The following is an 18,040-nucleotide window of genomic DNA, read 5'->3' as shown; positions in this document are numbered from 1 at the left end:
AGGCTTAAAATATCTACCAAAGGGGTCAAACCGCGGCGATTAGACAACTGTCACAATGAAACGTTTATCTTAATTCATTCATTTTTCATGCATGAGATGCTTGCTCTCTGAATATATACGAGGGAGGTTATGTAAGATGCATCTTTGGTTTCATGAAAAAATAGCTCACATGTCTTTCTATGTTCTCTCCAGTACTCCCAGAAACATTTAATGTCACAAACCTAACACCTATGATGAGGAAATAATATGGTGCTATGACAGACTAAATTATTTAAAATGTACTCAGCATTTTAACTGAATTTTCCAAGATGTGAGAAACCACTTTCAAGAGTAATTTCTATTTTATTGTCTCTATATTTCCCTTGTAGTTTTGTGTAATACTGCACTCAATATATACATAGTGAGGAGTACCCTGAAAAATATACCACTAATTCAAACATCAAGTTCATGCACTATGAAGCTCAGATAGAGGATTTTTTAATTAACATGCCTATATCCTTTCAATACATAGTTCTCTTCTCGTTACTATGTACGTCTGTTTGTTGATTGGGGTGAAATTAGTCCAGTGTGTCTGGCTTTACCTCCATGACCCTGGGTCCCACTACAGTCTCGGCCTGGTCCCTTCATTAGAAAGCTAATAGACTTCCCGAGGTTAATTTACCACTCTAAAAGCAGATTAATGACGTGTATCTAATAATGCCATTAGTGCTCCACAGCGGATGACCAGGTATGCTCACAGAGGGGTAAGAGGCTGATCAGTATGTGTGAATAAGTTCCAGTGATCCACATAGTGACCGAGGACACGTAGCACTTTTGAAATCAATCCAGAGTTTGTATTTATAGCGGATAGCTGAACGCCATCCAACCTCTGTTCTTGTTAGCATGTGTGGAAGGCTTGTGGGACCATTGCAGAGGAATGCTTACTCACAAGATCGCTACGAGGACGACTGGGTCGCGGCAGGCCTGTATTTCTAGTAAGAAGTGGCCTCTCTCTCTCTCTCTCTCTGGCTTTGTCTTTGACATAAAAAGGTGCATGTGGCACAACATGGATCTTTTAAATCCAATCACCAGTCTCACACACTCAATCAAGGCAATTTTTTGATATCAAGTCAAAATGTCTTTTGTCATAATGTAAAAGAAACTGTATCGTGATATTACAATTATTAATTATTATTAATGATCAATTATTTAGGATTTAACAATCAGATTGTATGTAAAAAACAAACACAATAAAACCCTAATAAAGGTCCCGTCTAAAAACTGTAAGCCTATATGTAAATTGTAAAACATTATTTAAAAAAAACTTACTTTAAATGTTCATTTAAGTTAACGTTCATAGCACTCATTTTCCTTCATAGCCTATGTGAAATATTTCACACATTAAATTATACTTATTGTAATAGTAAATCATGAGAGATCTGAGGATTTTGGCAGTAAAATTGAATAACTGAGTACTGAGGGAAAAAAACACAGATGTTGAGGAAACTTGACAGGTCTTGCAATTTCAGGGATGAATGTGAGGTCAGCTATTGAGGACAGAGTTCAAAGTCATTATGACAGCTGGCCCTGTGCCATTCCAGCGACTTACTGCCCCCTGTGGACAAACAGTTTAACCAGATTTCTTCTGAACTGATCTCTACAAAGTCGAGAACTCCCTCTGCTGGCGGATATATTTTAAGGCCTATACTAAAAACCATTGCGAGTGAAACTGGAGCAAGTAAAACGCGCACTTGTCTGAGTTCATAAATTCACCCCCGTGTATCCATCAGAGGCGCATGATGATAACTGCTCCTGACCTCTGCACTACGTGCACGTTGGGACATATTTCCATCACTACTCTCAGAAAGCCATAATTCTGTGAACAGGCTGTGCTGGGAGGATGGACACATCAAGACTTCAGAGACGAATTACTCTGTCCCTGACACTCAGAGGTAATAAACTAAGTTGGTTTCAATCAAATTCTATTCGACTTCTGTATGTCACAGATTGCTGTAGGCTATGTGATGCCAACAGTGGGCGAGGGTGGCATGTGACCTCACGCACCGTGTTGTGCAACCAAACAACCAAATACATTAAATGTCCGCTTATCATTTTCAATGCATTTAAGTGACTATTTCTTAATTTCAGAAGACATCGAAAGCGATATCTGCCCCAAGCTTAAATATCAACATCGACAAGCAGGAACAGCATTAAGCCTACCTGTTGCGCCTTCACCGGACAGCTTCACCGTGGGGTGTTTATTTAGCTCTGTTTACCCTGACTGTTGCCGTCGACGTGTGCTTTAGCCTCATAAATCTCAGGCTGATACTTCAACTGTAGGGTACTTGGAGGAGCTTCTCTCTACGCACAATTAGAGGCGACGTGTAAATGTTTACAAAGAGCACATGTTCTTTAATTGAATAACATGTCTGATTTCACTTGAGATTCATTTGTAGTAGTCTGCCATCAGTGTAGGTTACAGTACAGGAGGATTAGTGACTTTTCCATATGAGGAATGATTAGATCGTAGCCTACTTAAAAGCGTGCTTTCTATTTCATTAAGAATAAGGCTAAAACTTCTAGATAACATATCTGAAAGACAATAGACCAAGTTGAGTATTGTAGGTAGAGAAACGAGGTAGGTTGATGAAATACACTTTAGACCACTTAGCATATTAAGTATATTAACACAGTTTATTTTAGCTGATTATCTTGATTCTTGTCAGTCAAGTGTTAGTAGGACTTCTACGTTTTAATGAATGTAACAGTATTTTGGATTATGTCATGTAATGTGATACACTCAAGGAATCACACACTAAAATCCACTGAAAAACAAACATTGGACACATCAGTTTGAATGACATGTGTGATTTTTTATTTTATAATGCATATTAAAAGGGGATATTTAGTCCTCATCACTCATTCAAAACATTTCTCACAACTCATTTTAAAGAGCAGAAATCCTCGACTGTATTCTCTTTTACTTTAAGTAACTCATTGTGCTCCAGGAGCCTATATTGGAAAGACACACTGTTGATGTATCTTCCACTAGCAACCATTCGCACAGCAGTATTGTCACATCCAATCTTCATTTGAGCTGCAGGGAGAGGAATGTTGATGGACAAAACTCAGTGACCCATGACAAAGGAAGACCAAACCAATGCCAGGGGACTTCACACTGACAAAGGGTTTGCCATTTTTTTTCTTCTGAAATAGGAATCTTAACTCATTAAGACTTCTTGTTTTGTCATAATGTGACACTGTACAAAGTAGATTTTTTATTTAGGCCCTACATACTTACATTGTTTTAATTGTACAACTTATGAATAGTTTTTTTTTTCAATGAAACAGCTTTGTGTACTAAACATTCAGGAATAATTTGTGTTAATTTGAGACCTTGTAGCAGTAGACACAGCAGAAATTCAGCATTTTAAACACTGCACGGAATTATTCAGGATAGGTATGATGTCATACTCACTTTGGCTTTCCAGCAAAAAACACAGGTCCGTTATAGGAAGCATCTTTGATGTGTCAATCGCATTGCCTCCCAGAATGACCACAAAGTCGTCTGAATCAGCACAGTCAGACCCGGGCCTCTAGAAAAGGGTCATTACAGGTGAGGCATTACTTGTGATATCACACCAGGCAAGCCCTGTTAATAAGACACTTTATCACTAAAGTACACTCACTGGTGTGTCATCCTTTGCTTACCTCAAGGGCAACATCATTTGATTGTGACTGGTCCAGGCTGAGTTTGGTAATCTGAATCTCAACGGGGTAGATGATGGAAAAGCTGCAGTTTCTTCGCTGGTGAGGGATTACTATTGTAAAACTGCCTGCTGGAGTTTGGGAAATGATGTTGCAAGCTGCAAATAGACAGAGAACACCACACATGCATACAAACACAAGAATGAAACCTCACACGCTCACACAAACGCTCATAAAAAAGGATTTCAGGTTTCTGGGCACTCTCCCTGTCTCCTTGTGTCAAAGTGTCACCTGCTGTGAGGGGCGCTAACGTATGCTCACTCACGGAACGGGTTGATGTGTTTCTTCAGTGTCACACTGAAGCCTTTCCTCGCTGTGTGGACTCGGAAAAGCATCATGGCCACGTTTTGCGAGGACTGGAACAATCCTTTGGACATGCCTGACGTGCAGTAGTCCACATAGCGCTCACTCAGAGACAGAGAATGGTCAAGAGAGCTTGGGAAAATGTCTCCATTAAGGATCCAGCCATCAAACATCTACATGGAAATAAAGTGGTTTGACATCATAAAAAATGTATGGTACAATAAAGACTAGTACAGTGTGACCACACAGTGTTTTTTGTATGAATCTCCATATGAACTGTCTAAAGCCCCCAATACAAACAGCAACTCGTTCTCCCAATGCAACCAGATAGATAGATAGATAGATAGATACTTTATTGATCCCCAAGGGGAAATTCAAGAAATGGTACATATTCTACTTCAGATTCTCTTTTCAACTATTTAAATATAAAAAACAAATAAAATAGATGGAAACAGTAATACACTATTACAATACCTTTATTATATCTCCCTGACTGCAGTCGATGTCCACCATGCTGAGTTCAATGCTGATGACCTCATTGGGCTCACCGATGAAGAAGACTCCACAGTTAAGGTGAGCATGGTCACTGCTGAATGTGAACTGGCCCTCTGTTGCCACCATGTCAAAACACCCTGCACAGGCAATAGTGGGCATTCAACAAAAGGGTCTAATTGATAACACTTGCCATTTGTTCATCCAAAAGTAATGACAATTGTGCGGACTGGCAGTATGTTCAACAAAATGTTGTTGATTAAGACAGCATGGAGAGATGTGTATAGTTATCAGGTCTAAAGTAAGTTCCATATACGACATTGTGCTCACAGTAGCCTAACAATAACAATGTCCAGTATTATCCCAATAATATACAGATGAGATGTAACTGCCTCTAAATCATCTTGGTTTACGTCTGCTGTAGCAGTCGCCAGGATGACAGCAGCCGCCTAAACTGAATGCGCATGGTTTATTCTTCAATTACCAAGTTCGTCCGATTTTTAGAAGCAGATGTATATATGCATTTGTAATAGGATACTTACGCAAGGGTCTGCTGTAAACAAAATCCCACGGTTCTCTCTTATTCACCAGTGTACGGGAAAGCAGTTGGTCAAAGGTTACTTCATTCTGCTGGCGTAAAATAAGCGTTGAACATCTCAAAACATTGATGCGTTAACTCGATTAACTTAACAAATGTGATGATCCAGTAACATTATATAATTTTACCTGCACGTGAGTATCCAGCCCATTGAACACTGCATAGAAGAGCAGAATAACTATAAACATTTTCGCTGCCATGATCTCTCCTTTGATCCAAGCTCCGTCACACTGGAGATGCTTGAACGCCCCTTATATAGACTGGCTTGTTGACAATGTACTGAAACCACTCAGCTCTGCAAAGCCAAGGTTAAAGTGGCACAGAAGTTTGCATGCGCTCGATGCCTCGACGTAGGTTCATGAATAAACGACAGTGTTTGCGTAAACACTACACGCCTTTAAACGCTATAGACTTTCTTGTACTTATGAACTTCAAAAGTAGGGTTAGTTGGAAATAATCGACAATAAAAATGACCAAACTATTGTGATGGGGCATCGAATACAAATAGTTTGACCAAAAAAGTGAATGTGTAGTAAATAAATATCTTTACAGTTCGAGATGCATCAAAAAGTTTCAACTGGACATCACCACACTGGAATACAGTCGTCCAGCCTCTGGCTAGATTCCATTTGCAAGGTGCTGTATTCACAATTTCTGTTGAATATCTTACTGCCCCTAGTGGGGAAACTCATTTTTCCTGTGATATCAGATCAATTCAAGCACCAGATGTAATGCAGATGCAAAAATTAGAATTAGATACTTTAGTTTAAACATATATTTTGGGAAAGCATATTGACAGAAGTGCTATTACAGTGAATAGTTCATGGATTCCCCTTTGTCTAAATTAAACACCTGCATGCAACCAACTGCACATAATACCGGACATTTATTGAAAACTATTTTGTTTAAAATGGTCAACAGAGACTGTAGCATAAGATTCATGAAAATTTTTTTCCTTCATATTGTGGCCAGTTTGTAGCAAAATAAATGTATGGAACTGTAGTGAATGCTGACAGAAAATACCCATATAGGCTTATTTATAGCTTCTCATTTAAACCATTTACATTTTCTTAACGCTGCTGTACAGCTTTAAACATCTTAGTATAATCATATTAAAATGTTATGTGACATGCTTTAGGCTACCAGATGCTGCCCAAACCTATTGATAATGTTTGAAGACTGCTGCTAATCTGTCACACTCAGTCATTAGGAAGATCAGCGCTGAGAGGAAGTAGGTCTTGTGGAGGGTTGCTACAGTTCACAATAAGCCCTAAGCTAATTTGTGCCTCTGCCATCAAGCCTGTTTCTTTCCACATTTTGTCCTTACCACAGCAGAGCAAACAGTGGCTCAGTGCTAATGCAGACCGCACATTACTCATAGCCCCTCCAGGGCACGGAGCCAGAGTTGCGGTTATGTAAGGGATTAAGCTCAGTCCCACGCTTTAGGCACCAAATGATCACATTTCCAATGGCATTCGGTGGCACACACGTCTGAATGAATTCTCCACAAGTGATGGCTATGGCAGCTACTTCTCTTCCTTCTCCCCACCCCCCTTTGCCAAGACCACCACGGAGAGAGACGCAGGAGGATCGTAAACACATTCACAAAATTCTGTTTTGCAGCAACATCTGAAACCCTAAGTGATTTGGTTGCATGGGAACAGCCACTTCACGTAAACAGCCACATGTTGTGGTAGTATCACACTGAGGGTCCTAAGCCTTCAGTTGATCTTCATTTGACAGGCCAAGGCCACTGCTACATTATCCAGGATAGTTTTTATTGTGAGGGTTATTTAGAGAACTTCAAACAACTTCAAACAAATTGGGGCAGCCGTGGCCCACTCTGGACTTGTAACCGGAGGGTTGCCGGTTCGAGCCCCGACCAGTGGGCCGCGGCTGAAGTGCCCTTGAGCAAGGCACCTAACCCCTCACTGCTCCCCGAGCGCCGCCGTTGTAGCAGGCAGCTCACTGCGCCGGGATGAGTGTGTGCTTCACCTCACTGTGTGTTCACTGTGTGCTGTTTGTGTTTCACTTATTCACCGATTGGGTTAAATGCAGAGACCAAATTTCCCTCAGGGGATCAAAAAAGTATATATACTTATACTTAAACGCTTATCAAAGCAGCAAAGGTCTTTACCACAAAAAGGACACTGCCAAAACAAAATGCACAAAGTGAAAATAAAAAAAACTGGCTGCAGTAATGCTAAAATATCAGTGCATGGTGGGTACATGGACGGATTATGAACTTTTGGGCCCCTGGGCCTAGTTGTATTATGGGCCCCCCACTAATTGTCACATATGTGGGACATCCCCCAGAAGTTTTTTCATTTGTATGATGTGATTTCCTGTATTCTGGTGCATTTTGGGGATGGCCAATACTTTAAAGGCACACTATGCAGGTTTTTTAGTTTAATATGCACATTTTTTACCTTAATTTACCTTCATTTAACGGCTTCAGAGTCATTGGAATGGTTATATGACTTTTTTCGGGTTGAATGGTGGCCGTCTCGCTTCCCCCTAGCGCCTGTGAGTGGAAAAACCACCCTTGCAACTGTGGGCCGGCGGGCCGACGGCCTCAGTGTCAGGAAGTATAACGAGTGTAACAAATTGCTTTACTGCATTCAAATACACATACCCGCCAGGCACCGGCTAGAAAAAGGTAGCGATGGAGTTTCTCAGACATTCGCCATGACAGAGCCAGCGAAAAAGCAAAAACCGAGAAAACAGTAAGGAAATTGCCAATACTGCATAGTTTACCTTTAATTCAATCAGATTCATAGCCTACATCCTGATGTGTTAATATTGAGGCAATGATCCCATGCAAAGGCTTGGGCTTCAGGGCACCCTGACCCCTTGGGCCCCTGGGCCTGGGCCCGGTAGGCCCGTGCAGTAATCCATCCCCTGGGTGGGTAGGCCTATTACACTGGCTCCACTAGATGTCTGTGTGTAACATGAATACATCAGGTTTGTGTTTTTATAAACACACCATATGTCCCTTATGAACAATCATGTTACAATTGCAGTGTAACAGGATTCAATTCTGAACCTGTAGGCTCCTAGCCTATGTAACACCATGCTTCAATACAACTTAGAAGCACTAACAAACTGTTATGAACTACATCCTTCCTTCGTTCCCCCGTTGCCTAGAGCATATAAATGGCCTGATTTACCTAATTTAATCACCTCATTTAGTCAGTTGTCATACATTACATTTCAGTTGCACCCAGTAACGCTTTCCATTCATTTTTGGACATTACCCCAATTGTTGAATCTTCTGTAGGCTTACGCATGTACACCATTTTGGCCAGAAGGTGGCAGTACCTACAAACATAACACATTTTCCATCCAACTCTCTTTCTCAACTTGATTTTTAAAGTAACATCGAAGGAGAGTGAAACAGGGCATGTTTTTTTACAATGAAACTAATAACCACACTTTCAGTCCAATCATTCAACACAATCATTTTTGCGTGTAGGCTACGTTTGTATAAGGCTGCTGAGGTGAGAGGATTGTGTGTTTGTGCGTTTGTGTGTCTGTGTGACGGAGCAACAATAAGAAAGACTGTGACACTTTTAGCATTTCCATGTATTTTCTATCCCTCCGAAAAACGGTGGTCAGACATTTTCACATATCGCTCTAACGACCTATCACTCAGGCGCGAGACAGGTAGCCCGCTCCCGGAGAGAGAAGATCCCCTGTTCGTCACGGGTGTCTCCTCTCTCCTCGGATTGAGACGGCATGCGCCTGATGGCTGTGACCTTCATGGTGGCTTACATGCCTGCCTGGCACTGGGTTTTGATTTAGTGTGGATCTGCTGCACTTGTCAGGGGCTGGAAGGTGCTTTCCATGCACTAATAGAATAGCTCAAGGGCAGCAGACAGGTTGGCAGGTGAGCTCTGACAGTGTGCTGTGTTCTGTTGGGGATAACGCAAAAAGCATAAAAACCGCCTAACACAGGAGAGGTGATACATATGTGGTTAACGTACACAAAATCGTGAGGGCGCCGTCATGGTTACCCTGAAAAAGGCGGTGTCGGATATCATTGGGAGATTTTGATTCCTGATTGAATGGTCATGCTTAACCGTAATCTTTTTTTCTGTATGGATGTTAAGGTTCCACTGGTTAAATAATCAGATTTAACAGTGTCATGGTGTCAAAGAAAGACTGTGTGGATATTTTCCTTTCATCTATACACTTCAATCTATTTCACCAATTTTATTTTAATCAATCCCCAATGCATGTAATTGTTTTGTTTCCTAAGGTTAGATAGAAGAAAGAAGTTTATCTATCTTTACAGGGACATTCAGCCACACCAAACTACAGGTAACCGGTAATCAGATAGCCTTGGATAGCTTTGTCTGCAAATTAAAATATGTCATTAGAACTGATTACATTTACACATAGTACTGTTTTGTTGCATATTTTTATTCTGGACCATGGATGCTGTGTGTGTGTGTGTGTGTGTGTGTGTGTGTGTGTGTTCACATACAAGCGTGCATGCATGTGTGTGTGTGTGTGTGTGTGTGTTTTGTTGTGTTTCACTTGTCAGTCAAGTCATTTAGCTCCAAAATTGTATTGATTGCATTCCAGTGCTGTTGTCTGTGCCGAACACGAATTGAGTTTTTTTTTTATGAGTGGACAATTCCCTCATAGACTCCTAATGGCCTAAATTGCACCCATTAGTTGGACTCTCAACAGAAATAAGGACCCTTCCTGTCTGTGTGCTATAGTCAGCACCCAGCGATTCACACAGATGTGTTAGCGTGCATTAGCCATTCTGCTGTTATTCCTTTTGTCTGCCTCACACCAAAGAAATGTGCTTTCTCCTGTGCTTCAACAGTGAGCAGTTTACGTCAACAAACACATAAAAACCTCTAATCAACTTGATTTACGCCTGCCGCACCACAATTTATCACATAACTATGGTCTTAATCACTCCATATCAATCATCGTTGTTTAATTAATATATATGTGAAGACATAAAGAAAATCACATGATGGAGATTGTGCCATACGGTTAAGAATGCATAGATAATGATAATGCTCCTTTGTGTGTGTTTTCTATGGGGACGGAGCCTTGCCAGGTGAATTATCTTATATATTTAGCCAAAGCCATTCAATACCTGGCATGGTCTTCACAAATTTTTATATTAATTTCACTCCGAGATTGTCATTAAAAAATCAAATTGGAATCGGCTGCAGCACGTCTGCACAGAGGCCTGCCATGCGCACACACACACACACACACACACACACACACACACGCACACACATACACACAGCATGTCAAATATATATACACACATACACATACGCACACACTCACGGGGGAGAGAGAGAGCGAGAGAGGGCGAGAATGAGAGAGGCAGGAGCTCCGAGCAGATGGTGCCTGATGAAGATGGATGCCTTTGAGGCCAGCGAGTGATCCAGGGAGACACTCTGAGCCTGTGTATTTCCCTTTGTTTCAAGAAATATTTGATAGCACCTTCACTGCTGTCTGTTACAGCGATGCGCTCACACATGTGTGAGTCTAGCATCCCCCCACCTATATGTGGAGGGAGGTTTGTTCTGTTTTTTCTTTCTTTTTTTCTTTCTTTCTTTTTGGAGACTAGGGCCGAAATGTGAGAAAAATATTTTCAGTCAAGCATTAGAAAATTTGCCTAGAGGTGCCAAATTTAATTGAATTGAACCGTTTTTGTTAGTTTTTATTCATATGGACCCAATGCTGATGTACAATTATAGTAATACCAGTTATACTATTATAATAGTTATCCTATTATACTTTTACTTCCTATGACACTAAGGTCTTAATTCTCAAATATTTTGGTTTCTCCAATACTTTCTTGTTTCATTATTATTACTGCTTAGTGTTTTGACAGCTCCTGCCTATTCAATGCCACTAGACAAATCAATACAAGCCCAAATATATAGCCAAACTGCAATATATCAAAGTATCATTATGGAATTGTGACCCAAGAATCAACATTGCATTGAATCATGAGGTCTCCAGGGATTCCCACCGCAAACAGAGACTGGAAGTTTGTCACAGTTTCCCCTCTCTCGCTGTAAATCACAAATTCTGTGAAGAGATAATGGTCGCCCTTCTGAGATTAGCAGCTTCATCCTACACCAGATGTGCTGCTGCTCCAGACTGTGAGGTGTGTTTGCCAGTGGTAGCATAGCTATACAACTGGCTAACTCTGAATATAAGAAATACATTATGATTAGTGCGCTGTGTTAAGTTCAAAGGCTTTATTGGGTATTAATTTTTAAAAATACATTATTTAGATTATGACTCAACCTCAAACATAGCTCATAGATGTTTTAATTACATTGATTCATAAACAGTAGCAAATGTAATGGAGTTGACCCAACCGATCTTATCTGTCTGTTAACTGGAACAAGGAGTTTTTTGTCCTGTTCTGATGAAATGAGGCAAGTGGGAAAGATGGCCAGTGATGATCCAAAAAATGATAGTGAGGTGGGTTACCTCATCTTAAAAAGGGAGCATAATGCATTCTGTGCTAGCTACTGATCCAAACAGGTCAAAACATATCTATTTTTACATGTGACTATATACCGTTTCTCTTACAGTACCACCTTGCATATCATCCTCATTCCGTGAACTTACAGTATGCATACATATAGGGAAGGTTTGTCTCCCTCTTTATTGGGATATTTTTAGCAACTGTGTAGCAGTACAACTGCACTATAGCAAGCCCTCTCACACGAATATAGCACACGCAGACACAAAAGATGAAGAAGGGGCTCTCTCTCTCTCTCTCTCTCTCTCTCTCTCTCTCTCTCTCTTTCTCTCCAGTAGCAACCGTTTGAAATAGACAAAAGGTGCAGGTGGAAAACATGTCACCAATTAACAGATAATTGATTCCATCCTTGGCTGACAAAGAAAGGAGTGGTTGTGGCCTGTCAGTAAAATTCTGTGTTCAGCGTTATGCCTTGGTGCTAAAAAAAAAAGCAAACCTTGTTCCTTCTTCATATGTCTCCTCTAGAATCACTAACACTATACTAGTTTGCTGAAAAGCAAGACTTGATGGTGCTGTGAGAGCAACACCTAAGCGTAGAACAATGTATAGCTATTGTGACATCAATTCAATCTATAGGTTACCCATCTAAAATTACAATCCGTCTTTCATCTCTGTGTGTAACATCTGTAATGTATACAAATGTTAAACATGTAACATTCCTTTCTTTGTCTGACTCAGTCTTAGACGCAGTCACTGCTTAGAATCTACTCCCAGAGAATGTAGACCGATGGTCATCAGTTGTTCATGAATTCGCCCATCAGTGTGTGAAAAATTGTTTAATGAACAACGGGTTACACGTCCACAAACTCATTAACCTCAGAGAGAGTGAAACTAATTGTTATATTTGAATAATATAATTTAACATCTGTTGGGAGTGTCAGGAACAGGCACCATTGTAACAGCAGTGTATTGAGATCTTCTTTGTTGAGGCAGTAGTTGAAGCATTCTCACCCTCAAGTTTCACTCATCATCTTAATGTGTGCATTTGTGGGTGAGGTGGGAGGAATTCTATTTTTCTCAGCTCATTACAAACGGTTTCCAGTGTGGTTGTTTATCATTTGTGTATTTGGATAGAACTGTAAGGAATCATTGGCTGTCATACACTATTATCAAGTGAGAAATGGAACCAATGGCTTCGGAAAATGCATGTGGTTAGTCTGAAACTGTTAATTGACTTCATGTGAACAGTTATGAAGTAGAAAATGGCTTGATTGAATGATTTCCCATAACGGCTACCTGGATATTGTGCTGCTGCAGAGGTTGTGTCCATGTGAAGGACATCTGAAATCAAGGCCTTGCCCAATGGGACCTAACAGTTTACTCTGATGTTGTTTCTCCCTAACTACAGCTTGATACATCTCATTTAAACTTCATAATATTGTTGTAGAATGTTGCGTTCTGGTATTGTAGTATACTGTAGCATAGTGTAAATTAACATTGTTGTGGGGAAACACAAATAAGCAAAAGTAAACAATGAATATACACGTACAATGCCTTGCTATGTTTTATACCTTGTTTTATATCTTGAATTTCCCCTAGGGATCAATAAAGTATCTATCTATCTATCTATTTATCTATCTATCTATCTATCTATCTACCTTTGTTCATTCTACCTGAAATGGCACACTAATGTGTAGTGTGTGATTGCTCATTCACCAACCTTCATTTTTATAAATAAAAACTGCTATTAGAGGATTATAGTAAGTGTTTCTAACTCATGTCCCATATTAATCATTGTCAAATGAACATAATGCTGCATTGACAGACATTTTTATTCATTAATCCTGCGTTGAGTAAGGCATGATCTGGGTTTGAAATGCTGTCTTACACTGAATACATTAACAATACTGAGTTCGTTTTATCAGCCCTATTCTATTCATGAACACAAGCCAATTTCAGTCACCTTAGTATTTTGTACTTGATAAACTGAAGAAATATATCTTGTTTCATTTACGCTGTGTATTTTGCTACTGTGTTTGAATTTTAAACTAGATGTACCACATAGCGGTACAAAATATGACATCCACTCAGTCCTGTATCCTCTCCGCGAAAAATAAATCACGATTGTCTCCTACTCCATCCCCTATGCAACTTTTGTGTATGCTTGTATGTGCGTGCCCGTGTTTGTGTGTGCGTGCGTGTGTTCCTGCGTGTGCGTGCATGCATATGAGTGTGTGAGTGTGTGCGTGCCTGTGTGTGTTTGTGTATGTGTGCGTGTGTGTGTCTGTACGTGTGGCTGTGTGTGTGTGCATGCGTGTGTGTCTGTGCGTGTGTGTGTGCATGACTGTGTGTGTGTATGTAATTTTGTCTCCATCTCCTATAGAGCCTGACCGATATGGGATTTTGAAGGCTGATACCGATTTCAATATTTGAGTTTTTCAAAAACCGATAACCGATATATTGGCCGATAGTCATTTATCATTCATAGTCATTAACAAACACAATGTAAAAAGGTTTTAATCAAGGTGGGCATTATGTATTTGAATAGGCCTAACTATCTAGTTTCCTAATGAAAGGCTCTTCATATACAGTATTTTTTTAAGAAATAAAAGATTGTATAGAATGGAAAGAATAGTAAGAATAAAAGAGGCCTTTGTTCTGTGATAACTACATTGCCACAATGTACATTGTGAGCAGTTTATGCTTAATTACTATCCCTTTATGCAAGCAAAACATTTTATAAGTAGGCCTATGATCAGTTACTTTACTTTACTTTTAGCCTTTGTAGCCTTTTTCTTACTTGAAGCACCTTTGTTGAAATGCAAGAAATTGAAGACTAGTAGTTGGTGTTTGGGAATGAAGGTTAGCTCAGATGCTCACATTTATTTTGTGTAGACTTTTTGTGGTAATGCAACATTTTACACAGCACTGACAGGGTCACCAAGGACTGTGAGCGAGTCAACAGGAAAAAAAGCCTATTTAGCAAGCAGAGGTGTCCCAGCCCGATGTTTAGGATACATCGTAGACAGGTAGCCTGTAGGAAGTGAAGTGGAACCAAGTCAAGTAACACGTGTCTTGCAGCAAGACGCTGCGTCATCTGGTGGACAAAATACGTTATGCCAATCCTGGAACTGCAGTCTAAATCAAGGATCAACATTCGGTTTCCCTTTACTGAATTTAAAATTATTTATCGCCTGCTATAATTGCCAATACCGATAGTTTGGAAAATGCCTGATATCGGCCTGCCGATAAATCGGTCGGGCTCTAATCTCCTACTCCATCCCCTACTCTTGCAACTTTTGTGTATGCTTGTATGTGCGTGCCTGTGTGTATGTGTGCGTGTGTGTGAGAGTGTGTGTCTGTGCGAGTGGATGTGAGTGTGTGGGCATGCGTGTGTGTGTGTATGCGTGCATGTGTGTATGTGCGCGTGTGTTTATATGTGTGCGTGTGTGTGTTTATGAGAAAGAGTGGGTGTGAGACAGTCCTGCCTTCGCTCAACACTACCATCTACAGGCCGATGGGTGTACAGTCAGTAAATGTACACATAAATTCATCCCCCCATGGATGAAATTCCACGAAACTTGGCATACCCCCCAGAGGATGTCAGGTTAATCATACACATGACATTTGGTGCAGTTCAGAACATCTCAACTGAAGATAGGGGCAGTAAGTAAAGCAGTATAATATTGCATTTTCATTTTTTACTGGGGGGGGGGGTTGGGTGCAAATCACAAATGAGTGGTTATGGGCTATGTTGATGTGGGCCCTTGAGACCAACATACCATAAAAATGTTGTCATACTCTGTGCCACGGTTCAGGTAGTTATTTAGGAAAAACTGCATTTTTTGGGTTTCGGGGGGGGGGGGGGGGGTTGGGGGAGCAAACTACATTTTTTCGTAAGAGTCTAGTGGGGCTACATGCCCACCAAGTTTCATGTGGCCCGGTGTTTCGGTGTCCCGGGAATCGTTGACCAAAAATTAAGGAAGTTGCTGACGGGAAAAAAAACTTTGACAATTCCTATATGACCGCTATGCTCATAATAAGTGGTCATAATAAGCCCCGACTATGCTTTCAAATAAAATAAATGAATCGTATGTAGGTGTATGGCGTATTAATAAATCCCTGTAAGAAGCCAGACAGATTATCCTGGTTTCATTCTAGTCATGGTCATCATCTATATGCCGGGCATTAGAGAATATGAGTAAAAAAAGAAAGGGCTCTGAGGAAAAAATCCACATTTGAAGAGGACTTTTAGGAGCTTTACCCTTGAAGTGTGGAGATTTGTCAGCTAATGATGTGCCATTCATCCAGTTAAGCTCGATTGTTGACACAATCAAACATCAGCCTAGTGGCTTTTACCGGCTATCCCAGGGAATGCATTGTGGTTCTGGAAAAAGAGTCTTGCTAGAATTCACCTTGTGGCTTCTGATGTCAGATATGTCATACGCCTGCACCATATGAATGGCCAGCCGAGGTCTGCACCTGAGATGGTTATGGGACAAGTAACTGAAGGTGGCCGTATACCATCACTGTCCAGTTTTTACATTAGACTCAGAAAGAAGAGCTTCGTCAACTCTGACCAGGCCCCTGTTGTGAGTGACAAATGCAGGCAGAATGAAATTGGGGGAAACAAACCTTGTGAAGGTGTAGCTGCTGGGCACATCAATAAATGTAGTTGTTTACTCTATCCAAGTTAGATACTGCCTATTTTAGTCTATTGCATGCAGAGAGTAGAGAATGCTAAATGAAACAAATTATTTCAAAAACATGATTTACCTTCACCCTCCAATATGCTCATGAATCATCAGCGGCTTCAATCACAAGCTCCAAAAAAACGTAATTATTGTTGCCTGGCAGACTTGGCTCACATACCACCCGCTACTGATATGGTGTATGAGTGTGATAATTAGCATTGAGGATTTAGGGGAAATGACCTTCACATCACTCCAGAGTGATCATCTCAAACACTAAGGCCAATGGCATATTGATGTGCTGGAGATAAATAAAAAAACAACAACATGCCGGTATATGGCACGGAACAGTTGCACACTTGCCCCACCAAATTGTGGTGGTGGTGGGGGGTGCTGGTTGATGCTGGCTGATGCTGGTATTCAAGCATAGGCAACTGCCTTAAAGCGGTGTACCAATATTCACCCCCTGTCGTCCCTCTCCAAGGTCACTGTCCCACTGTTAAAGGATGTGTATGTATAACTGATGTACCAGAAATGCTCGACCAGAAATACACCACCATGTAGCTCTTTGTTGGTTTTTAAGCATTGTGTTTGTGTGTGGAGAGTCTAATCAAGCTGTGATTATATTTAATAATAGATACAATTAGAAAGTAAGGGTAGCCTATGAGAGTCCAGAGAATCAAAGAAACCTTTAGATGTACACTAACAAGTCTAAAGGTATGTATTTATAGAGGGGTTTAGATCTATAGATGTGTGAAGACTTTGTTATGAATGGTGCCTGGTGCTCCTGTCTGGAAGATGTGTCCTTAATGGATTAGTGTGCTGAATATATCCTCCCACAGATGTGGCCTTTACTCCAATGCTAACCATGCTACTGAAAGACTGTCTCATAAGGGACTTCTGTCAAACCATTTAGCAGCCAATTAACAACCTTAATGGCATTCCACCAACAGTTTAAACTGCATCCTCCCACAGACAGTCTGGCCTACATGACAGATTTCAAATAATTGGCCATAGGCCTGCTCCAAAATACCTGGAACACGAAATAGCCTAACGGTAATAGGCTATGGAATAAGTAGGCTATATACTAAATAGGTAATAGTTATTTCGTATGGATTACATGTTTAGGAGGATAAAATAATATGTTGTGGTAAGCCTATTGTAAAAACGACCTCTAGAACCAGGAGCCGCAAGCGCACTAAACTATGGCGAGGAAAATACTGTAAGGGCAGAACCAATAGTGGAACTAATGCAGCGTTAGCTAAATTTAATCCAAGCTGGACGCTGATAGTCAAAATCTGGTTTGTGAAACCTTTGACAGCCGTACGCATTTAATGCGTAAAAACAAATGTTTTTGTTTTAAATATATAAACAGCAGGTCTCGGGTTAATTTGCTTCTCATTATGGTTTAGCTTGCAAGCATGTAAAATGTGACTTAACCCATCCTTATTGTTTCAAATGGTTGGCCAGCTAACCAAGTGTCCGACCTTGACTCTCCATCACCATGCCAACTCTTATATTAAGCCACGATCCCTAGTCTATAGTCCTCGTTCTTGGGTTGCATTAATCATTCTAATTAGAAGAAAATATCCAGTTATAAACATAGCCTATCGTTTTGTTAATCTCTTACACTGTGCCTGTTCACAACATTTGCTTGACTTCTGCGTAAACCAAAACAGTGAATGGCCTAGGCTAGGCTACTATCTTAACGTGAGGTCAGAACAT

General features: G+C 40.5%; 1 protein-coding gene across 2 annotated transcripts; it reads right to left on the bottom strand.

Annotated features, from left to right (window-relative positions):
* Nucleotides 1-2,849: 2,849 nt before the first annotated feature.
* Nucleotides 2,850-5,375, bottom strand: crhbp (corticotropin releasing hormone binding protein). Of its 2 annotated transcripts, none has more exons than XM_076269940.1 (7): nucleotides 5,269-5,375; nucleotides 5,085-5,172; nucleotides 4,525-4,682; nucleotides 4,013-4,223; nucleotides 3,691-3,845; nucleotides 3,458-3,575; nucleotides 2,850-3,076 (listed from the first exon to the last, which is right to left on the bottom strand). In XM_076269940.1, exons 1-7 carry the CDS (start codon nucleotides 5,338-5,340, stop codon nucleotides 2,922-2,924), a joined length of 957 nt encoding a protein of 318 aa, XP_076126055.1. In that variant the 5' UTR covers nucleotides 5,341-5,375; the 3' UTR covers nucleotides 2,850-2,921. The 2 variants fall into 2 exon arrangements, with proteins under 2 accessions (XP_076126055.1, XP_076126056.1); XM_076269941.1 differs by having other exon boundaries at nucleotides 5,085-5,169.
* Between the last annotated feature and the right edge of the window lie 12,665 nt (nucleotides 5,376-18,040).

Source organism: Alosa pseudoharengus, unplaced genomic scaffold (assembly GCF_046254945.1).
Source record: "Alosa pseudoharengus isolate Yale_2024_CS ecotype anadromous, Long Island Sound unplaced genomic scaffold, YU_APseudo_1.1 YU_APseudo_1.1_scf_6, whole genome shotgun sequence".
NCBI classification, from domain to species: Eukaryota; Metazoa; Chordata; class Actinopteri; order Clupeiformes; family Clupeidae; genus Alosa; species Alosa pseudoharengus.
The sequence above is the reverse complement of the archived record's forward strand: the minus strand, read 5'-3'. Positions and strand labels throughout refer to the sequence as shown.